Source organism: Macaca fascicularis, chromosome 12 (genome assembly GCF_037993035.2).
Source record: "Macaca fascicularis isolate 582-1 chromosome 12, T2T-MFA8v1.1".
Classification (NCBI taxonomy): Eukaryota; Metazoa; Chordata; class Mammalia; order Primates; family Cercopithecidae; genus Macaca; species Macaca fascicularis.
Genome location: NC_088386.1, coordinates 74,190,072 through 74,204,509, shown reverse-complemented (window position 1 = coordinate 74,204,509; position 14,438 = coordinate 74,190,072). Strand labels below are relative to the sequence as shown.

The 14,438-nt window shown below is 36.4% G+C and overlaps 1 protein-coding gene across 4 annotated transcripts in view; it reads left to right on the top strand.

The window, feature by feature from the left end:
- TTN (titin) overlaps positions 1–14,438 on the top strand; it is a 273,759-nt gene that overhangs the window by 167,592 nt on the left and 91,729 nt on the right. For all 4 annotated transcript variants that reach the window (XM_045368331.2, XM_065526517.1, XM_065526515.1 and 1 more), the window contains 20 exons: positions 176–442; positions 533–672; positions 1,105–1,231; positions 2,024–2,166; positions 5,745–5,868; positions 6,409–6,675; positions 8,366–8,463; positions 9,112–9,280; positions 9,379–9,645; positions 9,752–10,018; positions 10,132–10,410; positions 10,500–10,908; positions 11,012–11,136; positions 11,237–11,503; positions 12,280–12,549; positions 12,641–12,943; positions 13,056–13,358; positions 13,630–13,817; positions 13,908–14,022; positions 14,129–14,413. In XM_045368331.2, coding sequence (XP_045224266.2) covers positions 176–442; positions 533–672; positions 1,105–1,231; positions 2,024–2,166; positions 5,745–5,868; positions 6,409–6,675; positions 8,366–8,463; positions 9,112–9,280; positions 9,379–9,645; positions 9,752–10,018; positions 10,132–10,410; positions 10,500–10,908; positions 11,012–11,136; positions 11,237–11,503; positions 12,280–12,549; positions 12,641–12,943; positions 13,056–13,358; positions 13,630–13,817; positions 13,908–14,022; positions 14,129–14,413 — 4,413 coding nt within the window. The remainder of the gene's footprint in view (positions 1–175; positions 443–532; positions 673–1,104; positions 1,232–2,023; positions 2,167–5,744; positions 5,869–6,408; positions 6,676–8,365; positions 8,464–9,111; positions 9,281–9,378; positions 9,646–9,751; positions 10,019–10,131; positions 10,411–10,499; positions 10,909–11,011; positions 11,137–11,236; positions 11,504–12,279; positions 12,550–12,640; positions 12,944–13,055; positions 13,359–13,629; positions 13,818–13,907; positions 14,023–14,128; positions 14,414–14,438) is intronic.

Here is a 14,438-nt window from a genome sequence, read left to right as displayed (position 1 = left end):
GATTCCCTTTCTAATATTTAGAGAACTTTTGAACATAAACAGGTTAAATGATTGAACACTTGACACAATTTAAAAATATACTCAGAACTCTGTGAATTGTCTCTTAAACTTTCCAAGAGATTGTCATTTCCCTAAGGTGATTAATAAAACTTTTTCACTTACACTTTACTTGCAGAGGGAGACCCGTATTTTACAGGAAAACTTCAAGATTATACTGGTGTAGAGAAAGATGAAGTTATTCTACAGTGTGAAATTAGCAAAGCAGATGCACCAGTGAAATGGTTTAAGGATGGGAAGGAAATAAAGCCATCCAAAAATGCTGTTATTAAGGCAGATGGCAAGAAACGCATGCTAATCCTAAAGAAAGCCTTGAAATCGGATATTGGACAGTACACCTGTGACTGTGGGACAGATAAGACCTCAGGAAAACTTGACATTGAGGGTAAGGAAATTTCCATGAGTTTCACTCTTGAAGCATTGGGGTTATTTGTGCCAGAGGCTAATGACCCATGCTGGCCCTTCACTTTTCTAGATCGGGAAATTAAACTGGTGCGACCCCTGCACAGTGTGGAGGTGATGGAGACTGAGACGGCCCGCTTTGAAACCGAAATCTCTGAAGATGATATCCACGCCAACTGGAAACTCAAGGGAGAGGCCCTACTCCAAACACCTGTAAGGCTATTTCTGAACTTGTCAACACCTAAACGAGCTGTGTGAATTAGAAAAGGACAGGTGAAAGTCAGAGTGCATGCAGGACATTTAAAACATGATAGTTTCTCTATCAGACCCTAAGCCAAAGAGAGATATCAGGGTCTATGAATGGGCTCAGACTGGCACACTTGCATTACTTTTGATCCAGCAGAGTGGGTATAAGGTTGTAGATACTCTGTGATGCTGCTAGTTGGCTCAGAATTATACAGCTAAAATAAATGTGGCTTTCCTCTTAGTACTTGTAAGCTTTACTTCCTAAAAAAGAGCTCAAAGTTATATAAAGTTTCACTACCATTTATTTGTTGCATTCCTTTAATTAAGATATTCTATCCTTAGAAAAAAAATTCAAAGAAAATTATTTTCTATGAAAGTTTTTCTATTTTGTTGGTACAGGATTGTGAAATTAAGGAAGAAGGCAAAATACACTCCCTTGTTTTGCACAACTGTCGCCTGGACCAGACTGGTGGGGTGGATTTCCAAGCTGCCAATGTTAAATCTAGTGCTCACCTCCGAGTTAAGCGTAAGTATTGTATGTTTTTGAGGAAAATTAAATAAACACTTTTTCAGAAAATGAATGTGAGTGAAATTAATTGGAATTATTTTATTAGTTAGAAAATATTGTTAAAACACAAAAACTGGCTCTCTTTGCCACTTTGACATTCCAATACAGAAGTGGTTCAAATTGTAAAATTTTGGAAATTTTGTTGACCTTGCCATTTGAACAAAAGAAAATTTAGCAAATCAGATTTTCCCGCTCTGTAGTCCTCTCATTGAAAGTAGATACACATACAATAAGAATCTAACTCAGAACCCTTAAAGACCACTTCCCTCAAGTGACTGTGCAACTAGAGCACCAGAAAGACAAACTTTGCTGTGTGAGCATGTCAGATTCAAGAAAGAACGTGGAGAGCATTAGGCTAACATTTCTGGAAGGTGCAAAGTGTTTGATGGATAGGGACAGCCTCTGATTGAGGGCCCCTTGTCCTCTCCCAATCAGAGTCTTAGTTATTTTGGAAGTCACATACCTTATGTAGCAAGAAGAACTTGACGCCTGGCAGAGAGACAGATGCGGCAGAGATTTCTCGCTGACCTTGTACGTCAGAACGAAAGGGCCCCTACATATACTCGCTCTCCGGCTACCAGCTCTCCCCTTCTCATCACCATAAGGCCACGTTCACATTGGAGTTAAAATAGTGGCCAGTCCTGTGGCTTCTTGAAGAAAGCAACCATGAAGGTTCATATCTAAGTCTCTATTTATTCTTTGGGGATTACAAAATGAGTAATGCAAAGCTGTTTCTTCCCTCTCGAAAAGCACGAGTAATTGGTCTTCTGAGGCCTTTAAAGGATGTCACCGTGACTGCAGGGGAAACAGCCACCTTCGACTGCGAGCTCTCCTACGAGGATATCCCCGTAGAATGGTATCTCAAAGGGAAGAAACTAGAGCCCAGCGATAAGGTAAAAAGCAGGCATGCCTTGTCTTTCCCATTCTTTTTCTGGAGTTCTTCCACCTTCACTTGTATGTTCCTTATTCTTTGCTCTTTCTAATGTCTCTTCCTCTGCCTTTGCCTTTCTCTTTCCACCTTTAGCCTGATTTCTGCTGAAACTGTAAAGCCGATGTTTCCATTTTTTATTAGGTTTAACCTGATATTTTTATTAAAATAGAAATAAATTTAAAGTATGATCATGTTTTAGTTTTTTGGAGAAAAGGCAAGACTCATTGACTATCAATGGTAGTTTGTTTGATTACCCAGAAGACAGGAAGGATCAAAAAGGCTTTCTGACTGCATGCTCTGCAACCATGGTGCACATTAAGTTTTAAGATTAATGCTCTCCATCCTATCTAGTGTTCTGCATATAAGGGGATTAAGAGGAGAAGATTGAAATTCCATTTCAGGCAGTTGATCAAGTAGTTGAGATAACTTCTGGGCAGATTTTCTCTTCAAGCATTTCTCCAAAGCTATTTTTAACCTTCAAGTGCGTTGGGCTGTGTGATATCTGGAATGCAAGTGGACTATTTAAAGTGCAACTGATGGTACTGACAAGAAAGAAGGGCTCTGTGGTTATCCACATATGTGAATGAAATATTTTTTTAAAGCTTTGGGAAAGAACTAGCTCCTGCTGTTACCTTTTACTGACATTCTTTATGCCCAAGATTTTACCCATAAGTAAAAACTAAGGGATTATTCAGATAGGCCCACAATACACTTTGCCTAAATTGATCTGTATGTTTTGTTCCCAGAAACAACATATGTCTTTAAATTATCTTGACAATCCATCATTAATTTTGAATTCTTAAAATAAATTATATGGAATATGTCCAGCCTGGGTTGGAAATAAAGCACAAGAGAGTAAATTGTTCTATGACATTTTCCCCCAATATTTCAGAAATAATATTAAATGTGTTATAAAGATCTCAATAAAAATCAAACTTTGAAGACTTAAAAGAATATAATTAAAAAGTGATTCAGTTTAACAAAAAGCCACATAGTTGACTGAAGTATTTGAAAGCAATGCCTTCAAGTAACTGCTCTGAAACAAACAAATAAACAACAACAACAAAAAACTAGTGTTCCACTACAGTGATTACAGGGTAATTCACTAACAGTTATCTGATAGGTAACACCTGACTGTTATACAGATAAGGAGATCTTCTTGGTCTCCTTTTCCACTGACCAGAAAAAGCAGCAGTACATTCCATTTGTAGCATGAGAATTAAGTTACATATGAGAAAACCTTCCTTACAATGAGGTCTTCTAAATATTGAACTGAGGGAGGCACCTCTACCTTCAAGCTTATTGTTTGAAAATATATATTTTTCCTATCATGCATGATTTAATTAACTTCATGTCTAAAGGCAGATAATAGGTTGACTTTTCAAGATTCTTTCTAGATCTGTAAATTCATGATTTATATATAGAAACACTGCTTAAGGACAAATATTATTTTTTCATTACCAAATATCTTTTTGTCATATTAAGAGCTTCTTATTAAAAGATCAGTCTCAGTTCTAATACAAAAACTGCACTATTTTAATTCAAATGTAGACTCCTAAAAATCTTATTCACTTTTTTTTTTAAAATTCTTATTGTAACTAACATTTTTTCTAGGGTTAGAAAGGATCAGTTTACGATAATTCTATAGGGCCCGTTTACATCTCTTTCGGCATAGGAATTTTAATCCTTTACTCTAGGCACCCGAAATACTTTAGCCTTTTGTGAACTTGCTCTTGCATTACTTAAATGTCTCTTTTCAAAAAGAGCTTAAATATAAACTTTGAAGTAATAAAATCATTTTATTACATTTGGCAGATTTTGTTTAAATTAAGTCTATCAGAACAAACTTGCTCTTGTCAATGTAATTCCAACCTTTAATATTCACTTTTTGTAAAAATTTTAGCCTTCAAAACTGCAATAATCAAACAAGCAAAAACAAGCTATAGGAATAGGAAATATGAAGAGAAACTTGTAGACATGAGTTGTTTGCTTTTTTTCTTCATTGTTGTAGTTGTTTTTGGCTGTCAGTTTAAGAAAGGACTGCCAAGTTCCAAATGGCATTTGATAATTTTAAAGTTAAATTTTAAATTTGAGAAGTTTAAACATAAAACTTTAATAGTTTTGTCACAGTCATAAGCCTACCGTATTATAGTAATATGCTTCCATTTTAAATATTTTTTTTAAATCTCTAACATTATTCCTACAATCTACTGCAAAATCTTCAACATTGATTTTGATTCATTTCATTGATTTATTTTTATAAGGTACCCCAGTTTTCCTTTTTTCTTTCTTTTAACATAGTGGGAGTAGATTGTGTACAAGCTGTTTATTGAGACATACTGCATTCTGAGCAGTGTCCTAGAGTAGCTACAGTGGAACTCAGATGATAAAGCAACATAATATTAATAGATAAAACATATCTGTGGGTGGGTTAGAAACTGAGACACCTTTTCAAATAGCCAAAAGTTGCATGTCAAAATTTATATTGAAATGTTATTAAAAAACAAATTTTCCCCATTTCAGCACCATGCCCTTGGATAAGTAGCTCTGTTCCAAGGACATATTTAATTACCCTCTCCTAGCTGTTATTTTTCCTTATTATGTTTTTCGCTCACCCTCAATTATTAAGATAATTATGTGACTAACCATGCCCAGTTCTTAAAGAAGACACTTTCAGATGAAACCTTATTTCTGATTCTTTTCTTTACACCAGCATAATAAATAGTTCCACTGGTGAAAACCTTTACATTATTTTTAACTCTAAGTAAACTCTTAAGCAGTGCAAAATCAGTCTGGATGACAGGGCGCAGCTTCTTAGGAATTTTATATCATAGAACTGGAAGAACCCCCACATCTCTTATCTTTACTGTCAGAATGACCCTATCTGTCATACCATTGACATCTGATTTTCCATTCCTGATGCTTAGACACATGAAAAGGGAAGAAGAGTCCAACCTTCATTTGCAGTTTTGAACAACATTAATAGGTTGTACCAATTATTTTAATCACAGGTTTAATTGGTTTGCAAAATAAGTTTAACTGCTAAAATAAATGGGAAGAAGAGTTATAGCTTGTTGTTGCATGGCGAACACCTTACATACAGAATATAAGGTTTACTTTTAGCTTGCCATAGCCGATATTTTTCTTTCATCCTTTCATGATTTCGCTTTTCTAAGTTCTTCCTTTATGTATATATAAGCCCAGTAGCAGAATGGGGGCACACATATATATACACATATATATATGTGCCATATATCTACGCATATGCAAAAAAGACCACAAATGTAAACAGAAATCGGCCTGGGCAATTTCAACGTGAAAGGCCACCTAGCAGTTATATAAAGGTAACTATGAAAGCCTAAAATTTTCTTAAAAGATCCGAAACTATTGGTTGGAATTATTTTTGAATGCATATGTGCTAAATATATGATTATAAAACAACTTGGAAAGCTCTATTTCCATTTATTTTTATCTAAATGAATTAAATGCACCCATATACTAGATTGCTGTTTCATATATTCTTTTTTTTAAAACAACTAGGTGGTCACACGTTCAGAAGGAAAAGTTCATACACTTACTCTGAGGGATGTAAAGTTAGAAGATGCTGGGGAAGTCCAACTAACAGCAAAAGATTTCAAAACTCACGCCAACCTCTTTGTGAAAGGTAATTACAAGGCTTATTTTAAAAACATGTATAAGGCAGAGGCTCATAAATAATGCCAACTCTCAATTATCTTTATATGATGAGTACTATAGATGTTTAAAATCAACCAAATAATCAAAAGTCTAATTTTACTTTTTAGCATAACAAAATACTTCACAGGCTATCTTTTTAAAGAGTCAAAATTGACTAGCATAGGTTTTACTTCCTCCTTCCATCTCTATTGTTTTTCTTGCACATCCTAGATTTCCAAAAGCCAGCTGGAGGAAGAATTATTATCAAGCTAGGTATCCATCACTTTATTAACCAAGAGTTGGCTGTTATTTCCTTAATGTTTCCTAGTTTTTAAAAATGATTTTCCTCTTGTCTGTACAAATAATGATAAAATATCATTATTAGAGGAAAACGTCTGAGTGTAATCAAAACTTGAAAATAAAACTTAGGACAGAACAAAGCTCTGGAGATGGCAGGGAAAGTTGAGATGGTACCAAAACTCTTGGAGAAGGAAAGCAGTACCTTGGCTAATGAGTATGATTCTTTCAGAACCCCCAGTTGAATTCACTAAGCCTCTTGAGGACCAGACGGTCGAAGAGGGAGCCACTGCAGTGCTGGAGTGTGAAGTCTCCAGAGAAAATGCTAAGGTGAAATGGTTCAAAAATGGGACAGAAATCCTCAAAAGCAAGAAGTATGAAATTGTTGCTGATGGCAGGGTCAGAAAACTTATTATACACGGCTGTACCCCAGAGGATATTAAAACATACACTTGTGATGCTAAGGATTTTAAGACTTCCTGTAACCTGAATGTCGTGCGTAAGTATTCTTCTTACAAAGGACTTGTCATTTGCAATTCTTTGATAACAACAACAACAAAACAACACAACACTTTTTGCATGCCCTTCTTGGCCTAACTGCATTTCTTGGCAACTTCTAGTATTGACACTGACCTAACCTGATCCTTTATGTGTTTAAAGAAAAAAAGAAAAGAAAAGTCTTATTCTATGTCTGGTCTGATTAATGATGGAGCAATCACTTTTCCCTATGCTTCTTTTCTCTCACTGAGTAGTGAGTAGATGTGCTCTTTGTCTACATGGGGTCAGTCTACTGTATGGATATCCTGATATGGATGAGGAGAAACTGAATTTTAAAGATAAGTAGGGAGTTCTAATTTTAAAAACAAAGTAAAAGTGATTTCCATGTGGAAGGAAAATGAATTTTCAGGTGTGGGGAACAACTAGAAAATGAGCATGAAATTTCAGTCTGAATAGGAGCATAATAGAGATCTGCTGTAATATGACAAAGCCTAGTCACATGATTCAATCTCTGAGAATAAGAATGGATAAGAAGATAGAGTAAGGCCCTGGATCCTTTGAGTCCTGGACTCTGCATGAAGAGAACTCTAATGGTTTTTAACATTACTTCTTCCTCTGGTGAAAAATGTAATGTCTTTTTTCAAAATGCCACATGCTAGCTTATTTGTTTCATTCATTCCTTTGTCCAGTGATGACATTTTTCTGCGTACTTTTGTGAAATATTTGTTTGTTTGGTTTGGTTGCTTCCCATCTGTCAACAGCTACAACCTAGTGACTCTGTGCTTCATGCATCTTGTACCATGTTTTTCTTACCACTTTGTGGTTGCTCTGCTCAAGCTTATGTCAAAGTAGCTTGTTGGGTCTCCTTCTTCCCCTCGACATCTACCTTCATTCCAGAAGGCTCAGCTGCAAGGAGCGTATCTTCAAACCTATTAGCCAGCATTTGTCTCAGAATCTTATTGCTCAAGAATGGTCATCTTGGGAAGGACTCACAAGGAGCTCTGAAAGAAGGAAGGACAAGGGGGCAGCTCCCTAATTCTATACACCAGCTGAATTAATTCTAGAGATGAATGAAATAACAGATGTAAAATCCTAATCACCCTCCCATACAAAACACATTGCTTTATTGCACTAATAGATGCTATGCCTGACTTATATGTGACGTCTTCAAAGCTGATTTTTTAAAAAAGCTGAATATATGTTTCAATCACAGCCTCATGCCTCTTAGCCATACACAAGGCTGGCCGTAGTGCTTCACGTGTTTTATCTTTGAATTCTGCTAATTTCTCAAAGATTGTGCTGGGTGCCTTAAAGAAGACAATGTTTCTTTGCCACTGGTGCCTGCTGTTTCCTTTGACGTTATCTTTCAAGTCTGGTGCAGTACAAATGAAGATTTTTCCTCCAGCTATTATTCAAAAGAACTGAGATGGCTCCCTAGTATATATACTATACACACACACATGCACACTAGTTGAACATATAGAATGCCACATAATTTTATGTAAACTACAGAGATATCTAAAAAGCAAAGCATCATATCTGATGGGCTTCAAGTGATTTCAAAGTCAGTTGTAGTCTATTAAGATGGAAAGGTCCTATAAAAGAGTCACTTTTTCTTAATGAATATTATGGTAATGTCAGAGTAAATTTCCAGAAACCTCATTTTGAATTCTAATGACATTCTTTTACAGCTCCTCATGTGGAATTCTTAAGACCACTCACAGACCTTCAAGTTAGAGAAAAAGAAATGGCTCGATTTGAGTGTGAACTTTCCCGAGAAAATGCTAAGGTCTGTGATTGTATACCTGTCACCTTATACTGTCAAATAACTTTATATTTACTTTTGGTCTAGCCAAAATGGAAAAAAAAAAGTTAGTCAAAACTTTCTCTTGTTACCACTTTACTTTTAAAGATAATTTTAGTATAAAATGCATTCTTGACTTTAATTGTTCTCTTTTTAGTATTATTAATTTATTATTACTTGAAAAACACTGGACTCACAATCAGGAGATTTAGTTATTAGTTTGAACCATATAAAACTGCTGTTTTCTTAGATCAGTAAAAGTCAAATGTCAGCAATTATATTTGTTTCAACTAAGTACCTCCTGTTGCCATTAACTACCATTGGCAAGTTTCTAGCCTCAGTTTACACATCCAAGAAGTTAGTCTGCATGATGTCTAAGGCTCACTATAGCTCTAAACTTATATGATCCCATTGTTTTTAATAACTGATAATAATATCACAGCAGCTCACTTAACAGTAATTGGTAAGATTGTTCTTGCTTTTGGGGTTTATATTTGTGTCTGCTACCTTGGTTCTTCTTCATACTATGAAGTCTCGTTGGCTGCTTTCAGAAAAACTCACGATCATAGTTTCTCTTAGGGACACCTGTGTGAAGGAACAAGAAAACTGATCATCTGTTTATCTTAAATATAGGTTCAGTGGTTTAAAGATGGTGCTGAAATTAAAAAGGGCAAAAAATATGACATCATATCCAAGGGAGCGGTGCGCATTCTTGTCATCAACAAATGTCTACTGGATGACGAAGCTGAATATTCCTGTGAAGTAAGGACAGCGAGAACTTCTGGCATGCTGACAGTTCTGGGTAAGAGTGAAGTCGTTCTTTGTGAAGTATATGTGTTGGGAAAAAATAATAATTTCCAACTTAACTCAATGCGGCTTTTGTTTTTTCAATGTTTGCAGAAGAAGAAGCTGTCTTTACCAAAAATCTTGCCAACATTGAAGTTAGTGAAACAGACACTATAAAATTGGTTTGTGAAGTCTCCAAACCTGGTGCAGAAGTGATTTGGTATAAAGGGGATGAGGAGATCATTGAAACAGGAAGATATGAAATACTGACTGAAGGACGGAAGAGAATCCTGGTCATTCAGAACGCTCACCTTGAGGATGCCGGCAACTACAACTGTCGACTCCCAAGCTCTCGAACCGATGGCAAAGTCAAAGTACATGGTATGAAAACTACAGTGAATAATCTTTTATTTCTAACAATTCACACTTGCTAGATTTAAAGTACAAAGACATACGTTTCTAATATCTTGTAACTTTTTCTTCCCAGAACTGGCTGCTGAATTTATCTCAAAGCCTCAAAACCTTGAAATACTTGAAGGAGAAAAGGCTGAATTTGTCTGCTCTATATCAAAAGAAAGCTTTCCAGTCCAGTGGAAGAGGGATGATAAGATACTTGAATCTGGAGATAAATATGACGTTATTGCTGATGGTAAAAAGAGAGTTCTAGTTGTGAAAGATGCCACATTACAAGATATGGGCACTTACGTCGTCATGGTAGGGGCCGCCAGAGCAGCAGCTCACTTGACAGTCATTGGTAAGTTTGTTCTTGCTTTTCGGGTTTTTTCTTTGTTTTGTTTTGGTTTTTTGTATTTGTATTTACCACTTTGATCATTCGTCATACTATAAAGTCTTGTTGGTTTCTTTCAGAAAAACTCAGGATCATAGTTCCTCTTAAGGACACCCGGGTGAAGGAACAACAAGAAGTTGTCTTCAACTGTGAAGTCAACACTGAAGGTGCCAAAGCCAAATGGTTCAGAAATGAAGAAGCCATATTTGATAGTTCAAAATACATTATTCTCCAAAAAGACCTGGTCTACACCCTCAGAATTAGAGATGCACGCTTAGACGACCAAGCCAACTATAATGTGTCTTTGACCAATCACAGAGGTGAAAATGTTAAAAGTGCAGCCAATCTAATAGTAGAAGGTAAGTAATTTATATACCACTAGAGATTTTTCCATCAGTTTCTATTATGAAAATAATTAAAATAAACATATTTTTCTCCTTTACAACAGAGGAAGACCTTAGGATTGTTGAGCCTCTTAAAGATATTGAAACAATGGAGAAGAAATCTGTCACATTCTGGTGCAAGGTGAATCGTCTCAATGTAACACTGAAGTGGACCAAAAATGGTGAAGAAGTGCCTTTTGACAACCGTGTCTCATACAGAATTGATAAATACAAGCACTCGTTAACTATTAAAGACTGTGGCTTCCCAGATGAAGGTGAATACATTGTCACTGCTGGACAAGACAAATCTGTTGCTGAGCTTCTCATCATAGAAGCCCCTACAGAATTTGTGGAACACTTGGAAGATCAGACAGTCACTGAGTTTGATGACGCTGTCTTCTCCTGCCAGCTCTCCAGAGAGAAAGCCAATGTAAAATGGTACAGAAATGGGAGAGAAATCAAAGAAGGCAAAAAGTAAGCAAGATCTTTTTATTCTCTATTTCCATAGCTATATATACACTTTTGACAATTTAGTGGCCATTATGCAAGCTAACTGATAATCCAATGTCTCCTTTAGATACAAATTTGAAAAAGATGGAAGTATACACAGACTCATTATAAAAGATTGCAGGCTGGATGATGAGTGTGAATATGCTTGTGGAGTAGAAGACAGGAAGTCTCGTGCTAGACTTTTTGTGGAAGGTACATATTAAGTGAAAGGACAATTCTAATGTTACCAATTTTTTAAAATTGTTAATCAAAATGTAAACATATTTATATTTATTTCACATTTTCTTTCCAGAAATTCCCGTTGAGATCATCAGGCCTCCACAAGATATTCTTGAAGCCCCTGGTGCTGATGTTGTCTTTTTAGCAGAACTCAATAAAGATAAGGTGGAAGTCCAATGGCTAAGAAATAACATGGTTGTTGTCCAGGGTGATAAACACCAGATGATGAGTGAAGGAAAGATACATCGACTACAGATTTGTGATATTAAGCCCCGCGACCAGGGTGAATACAGATTTATTGCCAAAGATAAAGAAGCCAGAGCTAAGCTTGAACTGGCAGGTCAGTCCCTTTCTTTTATTTTAAAATATCCTTCCAATATCACAGAGATTAGTTAGATTTCCGATTTCACAGTTACTTAATGAGGTAATCCTTGTGAGGGTCTTTCATTTCTAGCAAGCCCTACCCACATGTTAACAGTTCTAATTTTGCTCACTACAAAGTAAGTGTCTTGAGTAAGAGGAAATTAATAGCAATAATCTTTATATGCCAGAATGTTGAACAGTTCCTAGTACATGATGACTGTTTATGAACTTAGGCTAGAACTAAGCTATCACCCTGAGAGTCTTGGCAAATCTAAAGACAGTCTTATACTCTCCTACTTTACAAACCCCTGTGTGCCTTTTAGGTATGTTCTCATCCTGACCCAGGACATCCTTATACACTGTCCTCATGAAAAAGCCATTAGTGTACCTCTCATTCATAGGAAAAAAGTTTTCTGATTTATTGAACTAAGTACGCGGTGCCTACTCTATCAAAAAACAAAACATGTTTTGCACTACACTGAGTCCTATGTCACTATTTTTGGCAAGGAATGCATGTCTTATGATTTTGTGCCGTTCCCAATCCTCTACTCTCCAATCTAACTTGCACACACAAAAACAACCAAAAAAAAGCTATGAGAAGTCTAAGCCACTTAGTTTTCTGTGCTATAAAGCTACTGTGGCATACTTCCAAGGTTATGTAACCAATATTTGCTGACAAATGCATAATAACATATGATGTAGCTTGGTTGTGTTTAATAGTCAAAAGCATTCACATTTTATCTTTCTCACTAGCTGCACCGAAAATCAAGACAGGTGACCAAGACCTTGTGGTTGATGTTGGCCAGCCTCTGACAATGGTGGTGCCATATGATGCCTACCCCAAAGCAGAAGCTGAATGGTTTAAAGAAAATGAACCTTTATCTACAAAAACCATTGATACTACGGCTGAACAAACTTCTTTCAGAATTTTAGAAGCCAAGAAAGGAGACAAAGGGAGATATAAAATTGTGCTTCAGAACAAACATGGAAAAGCAGAAGGATTCATCAATCTAAAAGTTATTGGTAAGCCCTTGGGTCTCTCAGACTTAATTGGCAAAGCACAATTTAAAAGTAAGACAGCACACTAAAAAATTCCTTTATATGTGAATTTCAGATGTTCCTGGGCCAGTACGTAACTTAGAAGTGACAGAAACATTTGATGGTGAAGTGAGCCTTGCTTGGGAAGAACCTTTAACTGATGGTGGAAGCAAAATCATAGGTTATGTTGTTGAAAGACGTGACATTAAGAGAAAGACCTGGGTTCTGGCCACAGACCGTGCAGACAGTTGTGAGTTTACTGTCACTGGTCTACAGAAAGGAGGAGTTGAGTATCTATTCCGTGTAAGTGCAAGAAACAGAGTTGGCACTGGTGAACCAGTAGAAACTGACATTCCTGTAGAAGCAAGGAGTAAATATGGTAAGAAGTTTTAAGTAAATTGCAAGCTAGCTTTTAAGTAAATTGCGGTCTTTGCCTTCATCATCATTGTTAACCCAAAACTCCTATTTTCTTCTTCTGTGATGAAATCTAGATGTTCCAGGCCCTCCTTTGAATGTAACCATCACTGATGTGAATCGATTTGGTGTCTCACTGACATGGGAACCACCAGAGTATGATGGAGGTGCTGAGATCACAAACTACGTCATTGAATTAAGAGACAAGACTTCTATCAGGTGGGATACTGCCATGACTGTGAGAGCTGAAGACCTGTCTGCAACTGTTACTGATGTGGTAGAAGGACAGGAGTACAGTTTCCGAGTGAGAGCCCAAAATCGAATTGGAGTCGGAAAACCAAGTGCAGCCACACCCTTCGTCAAAGTTGCCGATCCAATTGGTAAGCCCATCAAAAAAAGGAAATAATTACTGCATGAAATCCTGATATTAGGCCTATCAATTAAAATAAATCAAGTTCAATGAAAGTTAATAAAAAGGTAGAATATCATAAAAATTTGGATAAAGTTCTAGAAACCCAGACTGTGCCTACTTTACTTTGTGAATTCAATAAATCTGTTATTTTAATGATGATGATATAATTGATTACAACATTGTCTTCATAAATTGTCACTAACGTAAATGGTATGCTCCAACTCTTTCTTTTATTCCAGAGAGACCAAGTCCTCCTGTAAACCTAACTTCCTCAGATCAGACTCAGTCATCAGTTCAACTCAAATGGGAACCTCCTCTGAAAGATGGAGGAAGCCCAGTATTAGGCTATATAATTGAGCGATGTGAAGAAGGAAAAGATAATTGGATTCGTTGCAATAAGAAACTTGTCCCTGAACTGACTTACAAGGTAGGTCATTTGCATATAAAAAAGAATATTCAGTGTGGATCATGGACATAACTGTATGTGTTTTTTACAAATATTAATTCATAATTGTAGGTTACCGGATTGGAAAAAGGAAATAAATATTTATATAGAGTATCTGCAGAAAATAAAGCTGGTGTTTCAGATCCATCAGAAATTCTTGGTCCTCTCACCGCTGATGATGCATTTGGTAAATAGATACTTTATTTTTAGACCAGGGAATAGAACATAGTTACTTTGGGGCAACAGGGACTTAAATATGGCACTGCAGACTCATTAACTTTTCTTCTTTGCAGTTGAACCAACAATGGATTTAAGTGCATTTAAAGATGGTCTGGAAGTTATTGTCCCAAATCCTATCAAGATCCTGGTTCCAAGTACAGGCTATCCAAGGCCAACTGCAACCTGGTGTTTTGGAGATAAAGTACTAGAAACAGGGGACCGTGTGAAAATGAAGACCTTGTCTGCCTATGCCGAACTTGTCATTTCTCCAAGTGAACGTTCAGACAAGGGCATTTATACGCTGAAATTAGAAAACCGTGTGAAAACAATTTCTGGGGAAATCGATGTCAATGTAATCGGTAAGGAACTAACTGTTTATCATCT